The sequence below is a fragment of the Alosa sapidissima genome, chromosome 1 (genome assembly GCF_018492685.1).
Source record: "Alosa sapidissima isolate fAloSap1 chromosome 1, fAloSap1.pri, whole genome shotgun sequence".
Classification (NCBI taxonomy): domain Eukaryota; kingdom Metazoa; phylum Chordata; class Actinopteri; order Clupeiformes; family Clupeidae; genus Alosa; species Alosa sapidissima.
In genome coordinates, this window is record NC_055957.1 from 42403612 (window position 1) to 42426755 (window position 23144).

The 23144-nt window shown below is 46.4% G+C and overlaps 1 protein-coding gene across 5 annotated transcripts in view; it reads left to right on the top strand.

Moving 5' to 3' along the window:
* The window catches only part of LOC121711826 (band 4.1-like protein 3), a 48988-nt gene extending 28718 nt beyond the window's left edge, over window positions 1-20270 (top strand). Inside the window, exons 10-25 of one of the 5 annotated variants that reach the window (XM_042095670.1) lie at window positions 475-627; window positions 801-898; window positions 1602-1777; window positions 3229-3404; window positions 4081-4743; window positions 5775-5828; window positions 6133-6174; window positions 8767-8835; window positions 9974-11506; window positions 12692-12772; window positions 13231-14535; window positions 15250-15381; window positions 15772-15870; window positions 17187-17267; window positions 18221-18340; window positions 20075-20270. In XM_042095670.1, coding sequence (XP_041951604.1) covers window positions 475-627; window positions 801-898; window positions 1602-1777; window positions 3229-3404; window positions 4081-4743; window positions 5775-5828; window positions 6133-6174; window positions 8767-8835; window positions 9974-11506; window positions 12692-12772; window positions 13231-14535; window positions 15250-15381; window positions 15772-15870; window positions 17187-17267; window positions 18221-18334 — 4776 coding nt within the window. In that variant the 3' untranslated portion in view covers window positions 18335-18340; window positions 20075-20270. Of the gene's footprint in view, window positions 1-474; window positions 628-800; window positions 899-1601; window positions 1778-3228; window positions 3405-4080; window positions 4744-5774; window positions 5829-6132; window positions 6175-7314; window positions 7381-7815; window positions 8008-8766; window positions 8836-9973; window positions 11507-12691; window positions 12773-13230; window positions 14536-15249; window positions 15382-15771; window positions 15871-17186; window positions 17268-18220; window positions 18341-20074 lie in introns of all 5 variants that reach the window. The other 4 variants (XM_042095677.1, XM_042095683.1, XM_042095699.1 and 1 more) reach the window with 4 other exon arrangements.
* The last annotated feature ends 2874 nt before the right edge of the window (window positions 20271-23144 follow it).

A 23144-nucleotide genomic window follows, 5' to 3' on the forward strand; every position in this document is an offset into this window, starting at 1 on the left:
TAGCTATATTGTCCAGAACTCTAAGTGGCCCCAGAGCCACTTGTGTCTGCTTTGGCTGCTCTCAGTGTGTGTCTGTAGCAACACACAGCAACAAACTGAGTGCTGGCCAGTCTGAGATCTGTGTGCTTATCGTGAGGTATGTGATTGTTATCGACACGACAGTCATGCTTCAGTGCTGGTTAGCTCCTCGTGGACATAATGCGGTTCTGTAGCCAGACTCCTGGGGGGCTGTTTGTGTGTGTGTCCTCTTGACCTTGTGGCTCCAGTCCAGAGATCGCAGCAGGTTTTTGGATTCATCAAGTCTTCATTAATGACCATTACAGTCCAGACATGTGTGTTTAGTTTGTTGATGACCAAAGAGTGGACATTGGGCTCAAAGACTAGACATTATCTTTGTGTTTGAAAAGAGGATGATGTAGCATGTTATTTATTCCCATGTGTGTGTGTGTGTGTTTTGTGTGCGTGTGTGTGCAGGACTCTGAGGGTGTAGAGATCATGTTGGGGGTGTGTGGCAGTGGGCTGCTCATCTACAGAGATCGCCTGCGCATCAACCGCTTCGCCTGGCCCAAGATCCTCAAGATCTCCTACAAAAGGAACAACTTCTACATCAAAATCCGCCCAGGGGAGGTGAGCGTGTGCACACAAACACATATACAGGCACATGAGCGCGCACACACACACACACTCAGACATGCTACAGACATATACTCAGTCACAGACTGTGTGTATCCACCTCATTCCATATGGAGTCTTCATAATTCTATTCTGAGTGTGAACTTCTGTGCTCCTCTCCTCTGTAGTTAGAGCAGTTTGAAAGCACCATTGGCTTCAAGCTGCACAACCACCGCGCCGCTAAAAGGGTATGGAAGACCTGCGTGGAGCACCACACCTTCTTCAGGTGAGGGGGGTGAGCAGGGAGAGGGGGATGAGGGGAATGAAGGGATGAAGAAAAGAAAGAAAAAGATGGACGGTTGATAGAACTTGAAAGAACAGGGTAATCTGTGATCAGATCATAAAGAACACAAACACAGTTCCTTGTTGCTTGATCACATAGCTTTATCATAAACTAAGTTTTATAGTATTTGCTTCTAAACCTTCTTTGATTATTTCAATTGACTTGTTCTGCACAGTTTGGGCTGATTTCTCATTCTGTTCAGAGAAGCACGGTGTAGTAAAGAGTGTAAACTGTAAATGTGTGCACAGGCCTTGGAATCAGAAAGCGTCTTGCTAAATGGCAGTCTGGCTTTAGGTCCACTCTGCCCCCTTCTGGCCAGTCACTGACACAGCTATCAGTTTCTAAGCACTGCAGGGCTGAATCTGTATTTATAGGCAAGCACTGAATTGTTTGACAGGTGTAAAACCCCATTTGACTAGCAAGCGACTAGCATTAGTAGATCATGTAATGTTATGTAATACAGCAATTACTGGCTAAACAACCACTGGCAACATAAAATGTCGCACAATAAAGTTCAAATAAGTTCCGCTTTTGAGGTGACACGCAAACAGGTTACTTGTGAATTCTATATGCGGCTTATCCATGGTAACCTGTTGTTGTTGTTGTTGTTGTTGTTGTTGTTATTGTTGTTGGTTCCTCCCCTCAGGCTGGTGTCTCCAGAGGCTCCGCCCAAGCGCTTTCTGTCTCTGGGTTCTAAGTTCCGCTACAGCGGGCGCACGCAGGCCGAGACCCGGAAAGCCAGCTCTCAGATACAGAGGCCCGCACCCATGATCCAGCGCTCCGCCAGCAAGAGATACACCATGTCCCGCAGCCTGGACGGGGGTTAGTATTCACACACTATCTCTCTCACTCACACACACGCACTCACACACACACACACACACACACACACACACACACACACACACACACACACACACACATAAACACACACACACACCTACACAGACAGACAGAGAGATAAGAGATGCATCATGTCTCGCAGCCTGGATGGGTGTTAATTTACACAAACAATCACACTGACACACATACACGAACACGCAAGCACACACATGCACATACAGAGACACATGCATGCACTTTCTATGGTGAAGTTGGTAGATATAAAAATATTTTTAAGTATTTTTTTCCTTGGCGCAAAGACTGATATGAGATATGCAAGTATTATTGCATCCTGAAAAACAAAAACTTTTTCCATGAATAGATGGCCTGTACAAGGTCCAAGACATATTAAAGTAAAAGTAGCACATTTGTCCTGAAAATAGCCTGGGAGTGTAAGGGTTAATTTCCCAGCACAGAGAGAAAGAGCGAGAAACAGAGAAGAAAAGGAAGAAGGGGAGAAAGATAAAGTGGGGGTAGTAAGAGAGAGAGAGTGAAAGGAGGTAGAGGGAGGAAGAATAATTTGAGTTGTAACTATATTTAGCATCAGCTTAGAAGAGAACAATCACACAGCGATCAAAACAACAATCCCTCACTGTTACTGCAGAGACGCACGGGTTCCCACTCATCCTCTAGGAGCCTAACTGTCTAAGTTTCATTCAGAAATGCGGAAGACATCTCTTTTCCACTTTCTCTCTCTCTCCATCTCTCTCTATCTCTATAGCTCTCTAGCTCTTTCTTTTTCGCTCTCCCTCTCTCTTTCCATCTCTCTAGCTCTTTCTTTTTCGCTCTCCCTCTCTCTTTCCATCTCTCTAGCTCTTTCTTTTTCGCTTTCACTCTCTCTGTGTGTCTCTATCTTTGACTCTCTGCTTGATATTTGTCATGCGTGTGCAGAACACTTCCATTCCTGTCTAGTGTGCAACTCCAGCAGTGACAGATCGAGTTATCAGGGCTTAAGCCTGCAGAGGAGCTCCCGCTCCCAGCTCAGAGGGGATCTGAGGAAATTAAGTGTTTGATTTCCAAATGCCACAAATCTCCGGGACTCCACACAGAGTGCTTCCCATGGAGGGCCTACAAAGCACAAGGCTATTATGGGATAGTCTGTATTCAAAGAGATAAGAGACAGTACATGCACGCAGGGTTGTTTTGAAGTTTGTTTTTCTATGACAAGCTGTTTTTGAAGATTTTCTCATTTAAAAGTGATTCAACAGTGCTTGGCCTCTATTGGTCTGTTTATATGTATTCTATCCCTCAACCAGTCAATCTAGTAGTTTATGCGGTTAGTATTGATTGAATGGTACAAGTATAATGTACAGTCACAGGAAATGATGTCCCATTTGACCGCATTTGTTTATTTGATCGCTGTTTGTCCTCATTTAACCCCTCTGCTGCAGCTCCAGTGACATCCAACCACGACGGCTTGATGAAAGAGCCCAAGGCTGCCTCAGACAAAAATGCTAAACCTGCCACGAGCAGCCTTATCACCCTGGAGACCCCAGAGAAAGTGGTAGAGGAGGAGACCAGTGCCACTGAGGCATCTGACCCTGCCCAACCTGCTCCTGTTGCCAAGGTAGCCACTCACCTCTGACCTGACACCATGGGTTAGAGAATCTAGTCCCTCCCTCTTCTTGCCTTTTGAACCAGTTATATGAGCTGTGATTGACAAAATGATTAATTGACATGCATTGGACTCCTATCAATAACCTGTCCCGCTCGTTAGTTATTTTTAAGGCTTGGTTCTCTGTCTGGTTGCCGGAACCTCCTCACAGAAACCTTTTTCTGTCACAGCATTTAGCTCTTTGACAGCCTTGTATGGGTTCTAATTTCTGTCTTATGGAAGCACTGTTGTGTTTGAATGCTTTGCCACCTTGTCAGTTGCTCTGTGAATGCTCCTTTACGGTCTTTTCGTCAGACTAACAGCACTTTTCTTTCTTCCCTTCCTCCCGATGTCTTTTGCTTTTCATTTGCCATTTTGTTGGCTGAAACCCCCTGCATCTCTTGGGTCATCCTCTCTTTATTTGGACCATCCTTTCGTCTTTGCCTCACTCCCCCATTGTACATTTATATGGGCTCCTTCATATTGTGCTCACGTACCTCATTTGTCATCTTAATGGCTTCTCATCTCGTCTCATCTTGTCCCATCTCATCTCGTCGCCTAATTTCTGTATCCATACCTCACTTCTTTCACTCTTCTTGCTCTCCTCCTCTCCTCTCCTCCTCTCCTCTTCTGCTCCTCTCCTCCTCAGTCCTCTCCTTTACTCTTCTCCTCTGACCCGCTACGTTCGGAGCTCTCCCTCCCCTCATCGCCGGTCATCTCCGCTCGCTCCTCCCCCTGCCCTTCCTCCCCAGCCTCCAAGCTCCGTCGGCGCCGGCGACATCGTGACCCCTCCGCCCAGCGTCAGCGTGCCGCCTCGGCCAGCCCCGCCAAGTCCACGGCGTCAGCCAGCCACCTGCGACGGCAGGCACGCGCCGAGCGCAAGGTCGCGCTCCTCGAGGAGCAGGCCCTCCTCCTCAATGCCCGCAAGCAGCGCCTGGCCGAGGGCGGTGCTGGTGCCGGCGGTGGCGCCAAGGGTCGTGGGGGTACGCTCTTCTCCTTCTCACTGCACCTGCCGGATCTGTCGTCGTTGCTGGATGAGGACGGCTACCTGGCGTTCCCAGACCTGTCGGAGCTGAGCGTGCTGCCCGAGAGCATGGCGCACTTCCTGCCCATCCGCTCGCCCTCGCTCATTCCCTGCTTCCTGTTCATCTTCTTCTTCCTGCTGTCCACCTCCTTCTCGGTGCCCATGGCGCTCACGCTCTCCTTCCCGCTGGCGCTCTGCCTCTGCTACCTGGAGCCCAAAGCCTCCTCGCTCACCGCCACGCTCGCGCAGGGCTTCCACGACAGCTCCGACGACGACGACGACGACGAGGTCTGTGGGTGGGACAGCTGCCAGGGTGTGCAAGGATGTGTGTGTGAGTGGAGGGTGTGTGTGGAGGCCGTGCTTGTGTGCATTGGCACGAATGACAGGGGAATATGTGTGTGTGTGTTTGTGTGTGTGTGTGTGATCATAATCATCATCTATGCATTTATGTGTGGTGCTTTTATGTGTGGTACCATTATCATCTTCATCCGTATCTGTAGAAATGAAAGCTTTCAGTTCAGGAACTCCTAATACTCTTGGAGTTGTTCACGTCTAAAAAAAAAAACACAAACGGATGTGACTAACTAGACACAACCTCATTGTTGTCATGAGGATTTAGAGTGTCAGTGTTGCTCATCCATCTACCCATCCATCCATTTTAACTTTCACAAGAGAGTGATTACAATGTTGTTGACTTGGTCCCAGTCATGTGCAGCAGACACAACTTTTAAAGTCCTTGCAGAATCTCTGGGGACTCTTTGTCCCCAACTGGCAAGCAAATGTCGGAGAGAAACCCAGAGAGGCTGTGAGTCGAGAAATCAACACATTCCTGAACTCTCGTTCCCCCCATAGATGTGGTGAACCAGGCACATGGCTCACCACTCCTCCTGTTCAGTTTCAGTGTCAGGGTCAGGGGCTTTTAACATGGCGTGTCCTCCCGCAGGAACAGGGATATTTGGACATCTAGTCTCTGACTCCCTCTCTCTGTGTGCTAATGTGCTGAGCTCGTTCCAGAACCCCACTAAAAGCCTGTGGCTTGGGATTCATCTGGCCCTGTTCTACCTTTGCGCATTTCTCAGCCTGTTCTGGGTTTTTCCTCGTCCAAAGAAAACTCTCCCTCATCACCACATGGCCTCTGCTCTCCACCCTGTTTCCCTGTGCAGTCATGTGCAGCTGAGGCCAGTTGGCCAGCTCGCTCCCTACCTAATCTCACCCGGCACTGGGACTTCTCTCGCCCGTCTCTCTCTCTCTGTCTCTCTCTCTGTCTCTCTATCGCTGCTCCGACGGGAACACACATTGGGGGCTCTGACGCCAAACAGACGGACAGCGACCAGACGGACTTTCCATGTGACGGTGAAACGACGGCCTCAGAGGTTGGTCCTGTGATAGAGCTGACAGGGCATCAGCATTCCAGTGTGCACACGACAGGCCAGGAATACTGAAGTGTTAGGCTTATCTTTATGCTACAGAGAGAGAGAGAGAGAGAGGTCGTTCCTTTGTGTGTCTGCATGAATACATGATTGATGTTGGACTTGGATGTTGGAATGAATAAACCTGTGATAGTTATCGGTGCTTAGCAAGTATTTGCTAGTCAAAGACTGTGTGTGTGTGTGCGAGAGTGCTTAATGTCTCCAACTATGAATATAATCCCTCTCCTTTTCATGTTGCTGATATTAGTCAGATCAGGAGGACGAGGAGGCTTCCAGTCTGAAGACACAGGTACCACAAGTATTTCTCAGCCACAGCCACTCCAATCCATTGTGATGTCACAGTTCCTCTCTGACCCCATTATGACACCACCCACTCTTGTTCCCTTCCTGTGATGTGACAATGCTTATTATCCTTTGTGATGCCAGAGGACACCATGGCGGTGGAATGTAACATCCACCATTGTCTTCCATCACCTTCCCCTACTGCGACATTGTGACATCACCTCTAGGATCTTTCACAAGTCTCTCAGCACGCCTCCTCAGGAGGGTACTCGTCCATTTCCTTCATTCATCACCCTCCCGTTGCCATCAGTTCTTTCAGTTCACGCAAAAGCTGCTCTTGATTTGTTCCTCTCGGTGTCTTCTTTTGTTTCTTGTTATGCTGAGCAAACTCATGATTTGAAGTTTAATTTCATTGCAGAGCACTTGTGGTATTCATCTGTTTTGTGTGTTTCTTTTTAGTAGGCATTCTGTTCTGTTCTGTTCTGATGTGTTCTTTTTTGATTTCCTTTGTGACTCTGCTGTCACTTTGATGTTGTCTCCTCAGACATCTTAAGGACAACACTCCACCCCCCACCCTCACAGGTGCTCCTGTTACCCTGAACCTTTGCTGCCTCCTACCCTTTCTTGCCCTGTGTCTCCTCCTTATCGACCCGTAGACTCCTTGTCTGTCCCTGAGGGATAAGGACACTTATCTCTAGTGTGTGGGTACTATACAAGCTCCAATGGCATAACTGCATAAGGAGGAGACCCCACTTTTCCTTTTAATATAATCTTTAATAGTAACATTACATATTTAATGTTTAAACACATGTGCCTCAGCTCTAAACCTCACATATTTTAAGTGATGTTTTGATGCCATGACTGCCAAGGCACACCTGATTGTCTATCCAAGCTGGTAGATTCCTGAGCTTTGGTGCGCTTCAAACACCTCTTTAGCTCCTGATTGTGCTCTGAGCTTGGAGCAGGAAGTCCTACAGACACTTAGCCCCTGACAGCTCTGTCATTGCTGGGAGAGTGTGACTGCATTTTGCCCACAGGGCAGTGTTAGAAGCATCAGGGCATCTTCTCTTGCCCACGTCTCTCTCTCCTCACTCCCACCCACCACCCCCCACCCCCTCTGTGTATCTGCCCCCCACTCCTCCCCCAGAACAGCCTCATCAGGCGAATCAACGGGGAGAACGTCTTTGTGAAGCACAGCAATCTCATGCTGCAGGTAAAGGCGTGTTGTGTGTTTGAACGCATTTGCATCTGATACTACATACTCACCCCAACACCTGGTTACCCCCCCTAACCCCCTGATGTGGTGATGGACTGACCCCTAACCCCTGAACTCTGGCTACACGGTGTGGACTGCTCTAGATGACTTGACCCCAGTAGAGTTGGCGAATGTTTGGTCAGTCCTCAAACTAATGCATTTCTGCTCCATGAAACTTTGCTGAGTTGAGCAAATGGGAGTGTACATGGGCATCAATGAGAAAATTGAAAAAAACTACTGTAGCTAACCTGCAAACATAGCACTTTAACGATGCAGACCATGTTAACACAACTCAACCAGACATGGTTTAAACTGTAGTGAAGGACATGCTTATCCTGAAGCTGTGTTGCCCGCCTCCCTCCTCACCGTCCTGTGTCATGATTGGCCGGTCAGGAGACTGACACACCTGAGGAGGTGCTACGGCGGCAGACCAACCTGAGCGAGCTCAAGCGCTCGTTTCTGGAAGTTTCCACGCTCAGTCCCGGCCAGACGGAGTGGGACCGCCGCATGTCCTCCTCGCCTGTCACCACCCATCGATATAGCAACGCAGTGCCCACCATCAAGGCCTGTCTGTCCCTACAGAAAGTAAGCATTGTTGGGCATGGCTAACATTCTTGTTGTGTTGCAGTTGAACCATGCCTAAACTGCATGCTGGGTTGTCTCTGGCAGGTCCTTGACCCCTTGACCCCACTCACCCCCCGCCCCCTACTCCCCAGGCTAACAGGACATCTACAGCTGCGCCTTAAGCGTATGTGCGTATGTGTGTGCGCGTTTGTGGGGCTGGGTGGGTAGGCGCAGACTGGACTAGACGTGTGGATGTGTCTGGAAGCATGCTGGAAGCAAGCAACGTGTTTTGGTTTGTCCCCAAGACTCCTGGTCTTCAGATTCAGCATAGTTCACCCTGATCTGGAGGTGTTTGGGTATGAAAGAGCTGATTCAAACCCACAAGGGGAGAATACATCTGGCTTTTTGGTGTGATCATCATATACAGGTGACGCCGTGTTAGTGAATATAGTGTTCTTTTATTTATTTGTTTGTTTGCTATTTCTTTCACTATGGTTTTATTTGCTTGCTTCTTTGTCTTTTTGGAGACATACTGTATGTTTCACACAAACCATTAACTCCATACCCCCACCCACAGCATGACTTCAAAAATGGCAGTATGAAAGTTTTCATGACTTTGTCCCTCTTGCTCATTGTCTGTTTCTTCCTCTCTCTCTCTCTCTCTCTCTCTCTCTCTCTCTCTCTCTCTCTCTCTCTCTCTCTCTCTCTCTCTCTCTCTCTCTCTCTCTCTCTCTCTCTCTCTCTCTCTCTCTCTCTCTCTCTCTCACTGTCTGTTCTCAGACGGAAGAAGATACCAAAGCCACACCTGACAACACACCTGAGGACCAGCAGCAAGAGACCCCATCAGAGGTACACACACACAATTGCTATTTCTTCTGTATGTGTTTGTATACACACAACCCATCATGTGGCGTGTGTAGGGTGTCTGCTTATATCTAATGTCATTTTTCTCCGTCAGATTGTAGTGAAGATGATCACTTTCAGACTTTTTAAACAACAGTGACTTGACCATACATCTCTCTGTGTGTGTTTTGTGTTTGGGATATTTATGTTTGTTGCTGAACATAAGTCTGGGTTTGTGTTGTGAGATCCACACACAATTTAGACCCCCATCACATGTAGATCTCTATCTCTCTTCCTCTCCCTCCTTCCCTGGGATCACACCATCTCAGGCACGTTGTTATTTCTCTCTGAGTTCATAGGATCTTTCTCCCTTCCCCTCCGCCCTCTCCTGGGCTCATAGCGTGAGAGAGATGGTTCATGAGGAGAAGCACATCGTCCTCTCTCTCTTTCTCACTCTCTCTTGCTCGCTCACTCGCTCGCTCTCTCTCTCAGGGTTTATCTATAGGAACCCATAATAAACCCATAATAGTCCAGCTCAACTTAGCTCAACCCCATTGACCTCCATCTATCTCACACTGGCCCCCTCAGGTTGTCAGCACCTGCCTGAGTGTCAAGCCTCTTTGGGTCTCTGTCCCCCTCTAGATGTCACAAGGGTCACTCTGTTGGATGCACCATAGTGTCATCGCAGGCTTTATATGAACTTATGGATTGTGTGTGTGTGTCCATACATTTCCCCCCTCTGAGTGTTTGTCTGTGTATATTTATGTGTGTCTGTTCAGCCATAACTGTTCTCTGAATGAGAAAGGGACAGTAAAACTAAATGAGTTTGGTGGGAATCAATACACCACCAGTGAGGAATCCCCACCAGCTGTTAGCTATTAATTCCTCTGACGGTGTCTGCTTCTCCATAGCACACTGTGTTTCCTCACCCATTGGTGATTACATAAGGGCCAATAGAAAGGGACAGGAAAATTGCCCCCTGCCCCCCACTTTACTTAAAGAGGTTATCTCTCCCATACAGTGATGTATTCCCCTGAGCAGTGCCTGGGTCACTGAAACAGTAAAGCACCATAAAGCTGAACAACCCTGTGCTGTTGAATTTAATCGCCTCTGTAGGAAAATGTGATTTGTTCCCTACATGTAGGACTCATGTAAGCAGGAGTGGTCTCCAGCGCACCCTGTGGGTGAGGAAGAGATAGGCAGGTGTGTGGAGCAGAGTGCGGTTGGAGGGGCACCTGACCACCGCTCTGACTGGGAGCGCGCTCTCAGAGAGGCCTACTCCGAGACACCACAGTTTGTCTGCACTCTCACCAGCTATGAAGATGAGGAAGATGAAGAAGATGAAGAGGGATCTGTGAGAGCAGAGGGATATTCGTCGCTGTCACAGTGTCCCAGGGAGTCTTCGTATGGAGCTGCCATCATGGGAGCAGGGGCAATTCACGCCCAGTGGGAGACATGGAAGATCTATACCCTGGCAGACGTCCCGGAGATCCTTCCGCAAGACGCGAGCAGTGATGAACGAACAAGCACTGAAGACGAGAGCGACAGAAGAGAAGAGGAGAGTGAGACTGAGAGAAAACAGATCCCCTTAGAAATAGATGGTGCTAGAGATGCCCTCATAGCACTCGCCGAGATGGAATCCATCTCCCGCAGACATATCCACACAGGACAAGAGGACCCAGAAGAGGCTGATTACAGTGAGAGAGAGCAGACGGCTGAGACTTTAACTGTGCTGGGAGAGGGACGAGGAGAGTCACAGAGGATCGTATCAAGCTTTGATGCTACCACACAGGAAGAGGTAGACAGTAGAACAACCACAGAGGATGCTCCGTACGAGGAAGAGTTGAGCTTCAGAGGGGACTTCTGTTCCAGTCTCACGGACGAGTCTCTCACTGTACACTGTAGAACAGACACCGACTGCACTCTGTCCGAGGAGGACATGAGCTTCAGGAGTAACTTTTGCTCCACCCTGACGGACGAGGCGTTCCAGATAGCGCCTGGCTTTAGCTTGGATCTGGCCCAAATGTGGCAGCCTGGCAGATACGCGCTCTGGTCAGAGACCCCTGCGGAAGAAGACACCAGCTACAGGTCCACAGAGACATACACACCTCTCTCAGAAGAGGGTCAGCTCACACAACAGATGTTCAGAGAGAATAGTGACCAAGTATCGTATGCTGCTGATACAGAGGAGGTGGAGGCCAGCTGTGTGATGTCTGCCCATGATGCCTTTCTTCAGGTCGAAAACCAGGAAGGGAACACAGAGAAGGGACGTACAGTGTCTGCTTCTCCATGGACCCCCTCTGAACTCTTTGTTGCCCAGGACCAGCGCTTCCAGAACCAGGAAGAGTCTGTTGAAGCAGGAACTGACTCATGGGATTTGTTTTGGTCAGCCCAAGAACAGGCTGATGACGTCCGAGAGACTCGGTCCAATTGGAGTGAGATGTCAGCGGAGGTTTCTGATCTGATCTCCGAGGTTCCCCAATGTCTCAAGAGGCTTGTGCAGGTCAGAGTGTTAGGAGCAGATGAGGTGGTGGAACAGGAAGAGGAAGATTTTCCAGAGAGGAGTCTTCACGACAGGTCAGAGGTCAACGAGATGGAGCATGCTCAGTTTGGCCTGCAGTCCAGTGTTGTCAACGCTCGCTACGTCACAAAAGCCTTGCCAGCGCTCCGTGTGGTGGTAGGACCTTACCTCAAAACAAACAAACAAACAAATAAACAGCCCTGGTAACCCCAATAATTACTCCACCTACTGCCTCCATAACGTTCCTGCCCACCACCCCTCCTCCATTCTCACGTCTTCTGGTTCACTTCTCTTTCTGCAGTAACCTCCTAATGGAATGTAAGGCATAGCCTACCCGCTCCTTTAATTCTGTCTAACAGCTTACAGCAGCACAGTAGGGCTTAAATGGAGATCTTGTGTGGAATCAGCTGCCATTGTGGACAGTGTAGACTGTAGATGGTGCTTGCCTTAGTAACTAAACTGTTAAATGATGACAAGTAGAAGCATTACTTAATCAGGTTGAATAGGTGGATGACAATGGAGATGCATTTAAGTTATTTATTTTTGGCTCAAGGCGACAAAGTCTGTAGCAGAGGTGTTCTGGTTGTTAGTGAGGCTGTTAAGCATGTCCCAGCAGGCAGAAGAGTTCTGATTATGAGGGCTCTGTCTTCACAGATGCACTCTCCCATGGCTATAGATATACTAGTGAAAGGGAAGAAAGCTCCAGCTCTTTGAAGTGTTTTTCCATTTCAGCTTTTACTCTTGTGTGGACCTTTTGTCTTGTGTCTACCTATTTCTCTTCATTGCCTCTTAGTTGTTTTTTGTCTCTCTCTCTCTCTACCTTTGTATGTTTCTGTTGTGTCTTCCACTAGTTTTCAACAAATGGTTTCTGCTGTGGTCTGGCAGCATGTTCAGACAGGCACAGCTGAAAGTATCTATCTACACTTTGATGTCAAATCTAGTGTAGGCTGTGGGCGTGTGTTTGTGTGCATTCAAAGATGGTATTCAAACTCTGCAGGTCAAGTTTGTATTTGAATAACTTGGAGTTAACCACATCGATTAAGTTCAAGTCCTTCTGTCTGGTAGTGCTGCTGTTTTATAGGAAGTGGTTGGTTTTGTAGCCTCATATGGCTGCCTATGCAGAACACAGCGGCTTAATACGTAATCCCCACATACCGTCAGTATGGTATTGAAGTATGCCCTAAAAGCACTTTCTTTATAGTCATCTACTACTGATTGCCATTCAATTAACACTGACATCTGCATGGTTTAGAAGGCCCCACTCTCCAGATTGCTGAACAATGTTATACTTGTCATTATATATCTCTTTCATGTGTGTGTGTATATGTTTGTGTGTGTCAGTCTAAATTGTCCTACACAGGGAGCCCTGCCCAGTGTCCTTCCATTCTGATATCTGAAGGGGGATCATGGGTTACCCCGCAGGTTCTGGAGTCCTCTTTCCATTTCATTACCCATCACCCTCTTTCACCTTATTACATGTTATAAACAGTTCTAACTGATTTCCTCAGAAGGTTATTAACATTGAATTGACATCTAACTTGTTCTTTGTTTAGCTTCACACACCACTGGACCAGGATCACACTTCTGACAAGAGGCAGTTTGTTGCTGTTAAACCAAAGCTACATTTTTATGGTTATTAACTATGTAATTCATCTCCTGCCAATTGCTTTCCTTGAGTTTTCCCTCTCATTATGTCTTATCATTTGCTTGGTGTGTGTTCTGTTGAGAAAGTGTCATCTCTCTAACATCTGTCGTGTCTCTGTCTTTCGTGTGACCTTTAATCCCTTACTTTACTATAACATCACAGGGCCTTGAGGAGAAAAGAGAGTGAGACGGTGAGAGAGATGAAGGTGATATCTGATGGTATCTGTGTCTTATAGAATACAGAGCTCACTGAGCAAGAGGTGGAAGAAGCAGGAATGATGAGCCCAAAAGACGAAGCCCCTCCCACATCCTATGAGTGCCTACAGGAGGAGCGAGGAGCCATGGTGAATGCTCACCCCGCATTAGAGTGCCCTGTTGTGGCTACACAGGTGGAAGCCTCTCCCTTAGCCCTCATCTCAACCACTGAAGAGGCCCAGGTTCAAACAGCAGAGGCGAAGGCACAAGAGGTAGTGCAGGTAGTTGAGGAGGAGCTTGTGTGGACAACACAGAGGACCCATGAGCTTGTGGAGGAGGCAGAAGAGAGGGTTGGGGCGGTGGTCAATATTGAAAGTGAGAGCACAGACTCCCAGGTCCAACCAGAGGTGTGCAGTGCACCTGAGCCAGCAGTAGGGGGCACCACTGAAGATCCCTGCAGAGAGGAATCACCATCAACTGTAGAGGGGGATTCAGATGTAATTGACCTAGTAGAGGCACAGCCAGAGAAACAGCACAAACACCCTCAACATGCTGAAGAGCTGAGTGAACCACATCTAGAGGCCTTGGGGACTGGTGACCAGAAGGAAACTGAACAAGACAACCAGCAGGAGAATGACCCAGAGGTTCAGGAAGAGGTTCAGATGGAAGATCACCCAGAGGTTCAGGAAGAGGTTCAGATGGAGGAATCGGCCAGAGATGAAGAGCATGTCACAGAGGAGCAGAGTTCAGCTCCAGAGATGAACGGCCATCCAAACGGACATCTAGAAAATGCTGGACAAGAACCTGGTATGGTAGAACCGGAGACTGAAACAGTTCAGTGTCCAGAAGAACAAGCTGAAGAAGGCACAGAGGTCTCCAAGGACGGTGAGGTTGGTGAAGTATCTGCTGAGGGGGCAGAAGATCGTTCCACTGTACAATCATATGAAGAAGAAAAGCCTGCTGGTTCTCCAGCCCAGCAAGAAGTAATGTCATCTGTCAGCGTTAACAATGAAGTCAAGTTAATCCAGTGCTCCGACAGGGCAGGGGACGCACCTATAGAGGAAGTGTCGGAAGCTGTTGTGGTTGAAGAAGTATTGCATGTGCAAACGATCACTGAAGATTCATCGCAGGATCTGTCCGCAGATGCAGAAGAGACCCTAGAGCAAGCGCAGAGTACGGAGTCGGAGGAGAACAGTGCTGAAGAGGTGGCCGGCACCATAGCCATGGAGGACTTGGCTGTCCCAACCATAGAAGAAAAGGAGCAAGCCAGAGAGGAACATGAAGTGATTCGAGAGGAGATACAGGAAGTGAACGAGGACAAACAGGAAGTAGAGCCTCACAATGAGGTAACCCAGCACTGATGGTTGTCATAGGGTGAAATAACCTCACTCTAGATCTCTGTGTGCCTGGCACCTGCCCATGACTAATACTGGACCATGTAGTGGCTCTTCTCTCCTTTCTCTCCTTCGCGCTCCTTTTCACAATTTTCCTCTGTGTTTCGTCAATTTATAAAAATCAGTTTTTGCACGTTCTTTCAGGGAAGTGTTCACAATTTTTGCATGGGCCCAGCCAAGTGATTATCATATCACCAGATGGCACGATGTCAAATGAAAGCAAATGACATGATGAATCGACTTAATTTCATTCACCGACCAAAATGATGTCACATCCTGTGTGTCACTTTCTCAGACCTCCTCTTTCCATTGTAGGTGTCATCATGGAGACTACTTATGTTGATTGAGTCAAAATATGAATCCTGCTGCACGTATATGTATGTGTGTGTGTGTTTGCTGCATGACCTTCACAGGACGCATGAGGCATGGAATTGTCACTCAGACATTGAGTTACTCTATTTTATTTAACATTCTTTCTTAATTTAATTCCTCCAAAAGTTTTATAAATACTGACGATTTGGCGGTTGGTCCATAAGGTGGTGGACCCGTGTGTAGTTCAGGATGTGAGTGGTTTTGGATGCAGGCATCATAGGAAATGCTGAGAGTTGTGTGTGTTTGTGTGCTGGTGCTGACCACCTGTTGTGTCCACCCTATGGCTGTGTGCAGAATGCAGAGGAGGTGAAGGCAGTAGCAGAGAAAGAGGAGGAGGAGGAGAAGAAAAATGAGGAGGATCCAGCCACCACAGAGGTCCCAGTCGTCCACACAGAGACCAAGACCATTACGTATGAGTCGGCGGAGGTGCGTCACGGTTCATGAGCTGTGTGTGTGTGTGTGTGTGTGTGTGTGTGTGTTTTGACATGAGTTCAGTGACTCTTGCGTATGTGTTGTTTGTGTTTGTGTGTGTGTGTGTGTGTGTTCTAGTGCAACAACAAGTTTGCAGAGAAGAGATGTGCTCATGCAACATACATTTATGTGTCTGTGGTTAGAGGTCTGGGTTCGCGCTTAGACACCCATGAATCAAGTGTGTGTGTGTGTGTGTGTGTGTGTTATTGCAACAACACGTTTGCAGAGAAGATGTGCTCGTGCAACATGCATTTATGTGTCTGTGGTTAGAGGTCTGTGTTCGCACTTAGACACCCATGAATCAACAGTATCTGGACGTGTGTGTGTGTATGCTGATGCTCTTAGGGAGACACAGACACCGATGCTGACCCCGGTGTGCTGATGAGCGCACAGACGATCACCTCGGAAACAACCAGCACTACGATGACCACACACATCACAAAGGTCAGGGGTCAGCTGTGTGACCTGTTTTGTCACTTGTGCCACAATGGAGTTAGCCAATCAGAGAAGGGAGTGAGGCAAGATAAGAGAGTCACATGAGTGGTGGCACAAGGTTCCATTTTGGCTGGCATGTGAGAGGCATGTGATTCCCTCATGGGTAGGAAATTCTTGACTCTGGGACAGCAGAACTCTCCCACCGAGACTTGTCACCTCTGGAATGATTGGCACCCTTGATTTCATAAGGTATTATTAGAGGGGAAATGCCAACATACTTTTCTGGCATGTTACACCCATAATAAGAGTTTAATCAATTAGTTTATGTGTCAGTGAAATGAGTCACTCACCAATTTTTTTATGAAGTAAAATAAAAACCTCACACTCTTCTTCAGCAATAAAGAAGTGTAACTCTGATCTGACACCAGTGATTTCAGCATTGGCCCAGAGTGGTGGGGGCCACATGGCTCATGGCCATGCTGCACATGGCACCTGCTAGAGCTCATGGTGTCAGGGCCTCTAAAGCAGGTCCTCAGACCAGAGGAGGCCACAGAGACTCGTAAGATTGAGGACCCAGAATCAAGTGGACCGTTAGGTACGGGAGCCTCCCTATGTGCTCACGCTTACAGGGGCAGTTCATTATAGTTACTTGTTTAGTTATTCAGTCCTTGACTTGAATATTAGATTGTATTTTTGAATACTCTTGACTGACTTACTTTGACATACCTTTGAGTAGCAATGGTGCCAATCACCTGGAATTCACCGTGTGAGAAAAAAGGTTAAACAGGGGGTCAGAATTCTAGAAAAGATTTATGGCAAGCAATCAAGTCATACAGTTAGCAGAAAATACAAGAAAATATTTCCCCCTGAGATTCCCTTAACCATCTCTGTTCCTTTTCTGCTAAAATGGCTGTGCTTAGTGCCACCTAGTGGCAGCATTTAAGCTCATTGTACTGTGGTAGTAGTATCTCATTCCTGAGGTCATCTGACCTATCATTGACAAGGACTGCAAAGGATGTTTGTATTACTCTGGGGGTTGTCATTTGGTCATCTATTTGTTTCCTGCACAAAAAGACCAGTTTTGTAGGTTCTCAGTAGCAGAAACTTGCTCTGCTTCCTCTTGCTAGACTGTAATTACAGGACAATATGGCATTCCTGTAATTTTGGTTTGACATATTGTTGACATTGTTTTCAAAACAAGCTTTCAGTGCTTGTCGATTTTGGCAAAGTCTCACTACCACATGGCATCTGTAGTTGAAGAACACATCTGTAATCTGGTTCAAGTATCAGTCCCAGGGTTGATCATCTACATCTCACCCTCGCAGACAGTAAAGGGCGGCATCTCCGAGACCAGGATTGAGAAGCGTATCGTCATCAGCGGAGACACCGACATCGATCACGACCAGGTGTGCAGCAGAGGAACGTGTGTTTAGCTGACTGCAGATTAATTGCATAGAAAACACTAACATTTGTAGAATAGTGAAGTTTATAGCACACCTTGTCACTGTTGCACATAACGCTTTGAAACAAAACTAAAATGATTTCAAATGATGTAGTTGACAACATCACATGCTATACATATCTGAGCAAAGGACTGAGGAGTTTTGTTGTCTTGCCCAAGGATGATGTTCCTAGAAATTTCAGTTCAATGGTGTAGTTTAGTTTAGTTACAAACCCATATGATTGTTCATGAAACGCACACACGATTATCCCTATTTGTAGTAGGTTTATGCAGCTGGCTGCGAAACTTAAACGTATTGCATCAAGATTGAAGCAGCCCAATACTTGGCAGTGGCCATGGAGACTTGGAAAATACTGGAATACTATGGAAAATACTTGCTTAATGTGTCGATCTACAGATTTACCTCAAACAGTGTGTGCTGGTACTAGGAGTGTCTCTCTATCAGTAGACACAGAATCAGCACAGATGACCTCTCCTGTTAAATGAGTAACTCCTCTCCTCCCCCTCTTCCTCCTTCTTTTTCTGTTCATCTTGCACCTTTATTCTACTCTCACTTCATTTCCTCTTGTCTTTTTTTCTGATTTTGCATTGCGACATCATTCCTCTTTATTGTGCGCCCCTTTCTTTCTGTCTTTCTTTATTTCTCTCTCATATTTGTTTCCATTCCTCTCTTCATCCTTTAACTCCAATTTCTCTTCCTGATCATTCTCCTGTTTCTGGACCATTCCTCTTCCTTTACTTTACTTTCCTCTTCTGTGTTGTCTTCATTTCCTATCACATCTCTTTTCCTGACCTATTCATCTCTCCCTATTTCCCTGTGCTCCTCTCCTCCTGTCCTTCCCCCTGCTCTCGGCCTCACCCCGGTGGCCTGCTGTGGTATTACACCCACACCACCAGGCTCTTGCTCAGGCCATCAAAGAGGCGAAGGAGCAGCACCCGGACATGGCAGTCACAAAGGTAGTGGTGCACAAGGAGACGGAGATCTCCTCGTCCGAGGAGGTGGCCCACTGACCCCAGGTAATGGTCTGGCGTGCCCAACGCTTGCCGCCCTGCCCTTAGCAACTTCTCTCGCTGGCCCGGGCTGATGTGGCATGGTGCTTGGCTGGTGTGGCATGGCAAGGCATGGCTCAGCTCAAGTTTAAGGCAGCACCCATATGCTGAAAAACTCACCTCACCTCATCTCATCTCATCTCATCTCATCTCATCTCATCTTTTAGTCTATGTTTACACCTGATGGAAAATGCCATCTGAGTCTGGATAGCTTGTCGCGATGAGTAGTGTGTGTGTGTGTGTGTGTACAGATGTGAGAGTTATAATTAAGCAATAAGCCCCGAGAGGCCGTAGGTTACACTGATTCTACAACAGCTAAGGGCCGTTGTTAGGCACGACGCGCTAGCAGAGTGCCTAAAACTCCCCTTAGCTGTTGTAGAATCAGTGTAACCTACGGACTCGAGTGGCTTATTGCTTTTCTAAAACTGTTGCTATAAATACCTGGCAAAGTTTCATAAAGTAAAGGCACAGCAACTAGAAATATAACAAGTTATTCCTAGATAATCATTCTTTCGCCAAGAAATATATTTCCTCAATCTGAATGGTTGCCAAGCTATGTCGAGACGCAGCTACTTTAACTTTTGTATCAAGTTATGGTAGCGCAGTAATATAGAACGAAATACGGTCAAGGTATATGTTTATGCTGGATTTTACAACGCCATCGAACGCGATTCAGCCAATCGCAATCAAGGACCGGAACTATCAGTTTTAGAATTGGATGTAGTAGAAACCACCAATCCCTATACCCTGGTATGAAATGAATGTGTGATCAAGTATAAATGGCTGGGAGTTATATGATTCCTCATCCAGACTCTGATGTCCTGACACAGATGGCATATTAAATCAGGGTGTAAATGGGGTGTGGCTTACCCCTGGATTTCCACCAGGTCTGTCTGACTGTGCTGCTATACCAGAGCTGGTCACGGCTACTCGGAAGTTGGTTGTTTTATACTCTGAAAAGTCAGAGCTTGGTGTTGAGTTTGCTCATCTCTGTCTTGGTTGGTCATTGTGGCATGATTTCATTGGTCTGTCTACTGTGGTACACCTTCTGAACTCTCTGTTTTCTTCTTTGTTGTGTGGCGTTTGTAGTTGGCATGGAAACTTCCTTATTCTCCAGCTTTATGCCAGGCGATGCTAATGAGAGAGACATCTTTCTAACTGCCAAACCATTTCTCTGTTTACAAACATGACGCACAAATTAGCATAGGGCAGTTGAACGTGTCTGCTCAAATCTGTATCGCCTACCATATGTTTGTATTTCAGTTTGTGGGTATGTGTGTGCTTGCGTCGGTGGGAGTGTGCATGTGTGTACGCGTTTGTGTGTGTGGAAGCATGTGTGTGAGTGGGTAGGTCGGTGTTGAAGTGCTGTCACTGCAGTGTGCAAGTGTCACTTGACCGCATGTAACGTGATAACTGAAGAGTCCCTTTGGGCGTGTGCATTCACGCTTCTTATACTAACAGTTTTGACTGGTTTTGTTTAGCTGACTTGTTTCTTTTGCTTGGTTTTGCCCGTCACTAACTTGAACTATTCGCTTTGCATCTATTTTGGGTTTGATTTGTTTTGGTTTACAGATGTAAACCAAAGCGGTGTTGGTGCTTGGCTATTGGCCACTGACCACGCCACTGCTCAGATCAATATCGCTACCAAACGCCAAGTGACTGATCAGTCTCTCTGTCTGTCTGTCTCTGTCTTTCTCTCAGGAGGATTAAGATCTCATCCATCAGATGGTGATGTCCTTTTGCCCCCCCTCCACCCCCCCATGAACCAGCAGACAAACCCCATACACAAACCTATTCTTTGACCTCCAGTCCAGTGCCATGGCAACGTAGCACTCCAATGAACGTTGTGGGTATGACAGCCAGCCAATCATCTATCTGACCAGTGAGCCAATCACCATTTATCTGACTGGCTTGTTAACCAGTCACAGCAGGTCCTTGGTTTTGTCCTTTCGCTGAATGGCCATGGCTGAAATAGCCAATTACTGTATGTGTAAACTCATGCATGCCAACTAAGCGTTTAGGCATCTTAATACGCTGTCAAACAAAAACACTTATCAACTGAAGCAGCTACAACAACCATCCACAACCAAAGGGGGAAAGGCTGTTTGCTTAACTGCCTTATCAGATCTGTGATATTTTTTTCTTTTTCTTTTTTTTAATTGGAAAATGTATAATTACTGTTTTTGTCATACAGTATGCTCAGATGATGATTGATGTAAGGTAGCCTATTTATAAAGGAGCACTTGACAGTAGAGATGAGTGTTTGTGTTGCCGCGGACACATAACAGTTCATTGGCATGCCAATAGAACGGTATTGCTGCTGGAAGTGTGCTCTATGCACTTGAGGGTTCTGGAGATCCAAGTGGAATCAAAGAACCCTTCATAAGATGGAGAAGAAATGGCATGTTCATATACCTTTATAAATGCAGGCCTATATCACCATCTTAAAAAAAAAGATGTTTCTACTACAATCATGTATTATTTTTTTTGTGACTTTTTTTTCCTGCGTTTTATGCCATTTCATCAGGTTCATTTATCATGTATGGGGCTATGAATTAAACAGACAACTAATATGCACAAGCAAAATGCTTGAAAGGGCTGGCTTTCACAAATATATATATATATATATATATATTTGCAGGTTTCCTTCCCTCTTGAATTGCATCTGCTTATGTTTAATGAATAACTAAGTCATCCAATCAAAGACATTAAGCTGGCAAACTATGGAGAGTTAAAGTTTTAAGTCCATCATTCAGGTAATGGTGAACAGTGAGCCTGCATTCCTCTTATGTCAACTATCAACTATCGTTTGTTATTGTATGAACAGCTATAGTTCGGACGCCACTGTCCGTGATTAGCTAGATAACTGACTTCACAAGGTATTTTAGCTTCTTGTTGGTCAGATGAGCGGTTTGTTGTTCAGTGTTTAATCTCCAACCGGGCCAAATCAATCTCTGTAGGCCTACACTACATAAACTAGTCCCTGACCACCATTCCCATAAGCAGCTGGCTTGCTGGTCACACACACACACACATTCAGAGGGAGCTGTCTGGGCACACAGGAGTCAGTCATTTTGAATGTCCAAGTCTTCTCTTCTCCCTGTTATCTGTTCTGATATTTTAGCTGAGAAAAATACATATTTTCATGATCATGCCATCCCTGGAGAGACGAAGAGTAGGAACAAAACAAAAAAATGCCAAATGCATTTTTGTGATTTTAAGTTTTTATTTTTAAATAAAATGTTTATCAAATCATCTGGTGTTTGTGTAAGCCTTTCCTTCCTAATGGAGTGCACCGGATATTCCTATTCATTCATATTAATGTTATAAGTGATAAGTTGAAAAGAGTGTATTTGATCAGTATGAAGTGTATTGAGACACTAAATGGTGACAAAGTACCATACGCCTACCACTTTGTGCAGTGGTGGTGGCAGTCGTTTAGAAATCTTTGAGATGTACTGTAACATGGCAAGGTATACCACTATAGGCCATTACCTGTCTTAAAAACAGTAGGCAGCAGATGGAGTCCATTTCATGTGCATACAACATGAATCTTTCCCTTTTTGCAGAGAGAGAAAGAGAGAGAGAAAGCTACAAAACCATAAGTGAAATCAGATGAGGAGGACATGACTAACCTGTGCGCCGCTTGAGTACAAAAGCGAGGCCACTTTGTGGTCTTTCGTCTCTGGTAACACATGGGGGATTCTGGTCTCTTGTGCATTTAGATGTAAAACAGGAGGAAACTGAGCTGTGACCGCAGAACACAGTCTTTACAGCACATTTTCCCCAGCACTGCAGCATGGTTAGCTGGCCCCAAGGACTGCACAAAGTAAGACCAGGCCTGCTGAGCAAATTCATCAAGGGTTTAGTGGAAGACGAGGTGTGTTAAGTGTGTGTGAATATCCGTGAAATTCATCCGCACACCTGATTAAAAGAGCATTTTTTATCACACAAAAAGAACACCTCTGAAACAGCAGAAGCAGGTCATTTTAAACAGAGAAAGAAGACTATTACAAGATATACTCTCCCAGAAATTAAGACTTTCATATTTATATGTATTCGAGATATTAAATACTGTATGTGGCAACTTGTTTTGAAATGGTCACGTAATGGGCACATTGAATGGGGAATAGTGCCCCTGTAGCCTGCCTCCTTTACAATATCTCCTTAATGGAATAGATGGACATTGTTGGTTTGACTCTTTCCTGGCGTAACTCAAGGTGACTGCTAAAGTACTAGAACCTGCCTGGGTTCCCAAAACCTTAACGCTGTTTGAGAGTTATACCTTAAGCTCTACCTTAAGGTTTTGATTTTCCTCCAAAATGTTCATAGCTATGTATACCTTCTGTAAGTCATACATTCAAAGTACTGGTCTGGGCTAGTGTCTGGTCTATTCAAAAATGGGTCCAAAATCAGGGGCGATTCTAGACCTAGAGCTTTGCTGGGGCACAGGCCCCCAACATAAAAAAAAAAAAAAAAAATGAACTGTGCGCGCAATATGAAATAAATGGCTAGCCTGATTTGGACCATCACATATCTCCCCTAGGTCACAGACATCCTCCTCCATACTCTGAATAGTTTTACGTCTAGCCCCCATCATGTCCTCATCCGTTTCTTGCCTGTCTCTCTCCTCCTCCTGCCTGGTATTGGACTGCCCAGCCTGTGCTTTCTCCCCTCTCTTCTCCCTCTCTTCGACCTTCTTCTCCTCATCCTCCTCCTCCTCCAGCACTCTCTCCCTCAATTGTTGTAGCAGCCACTATCCAGCAACATC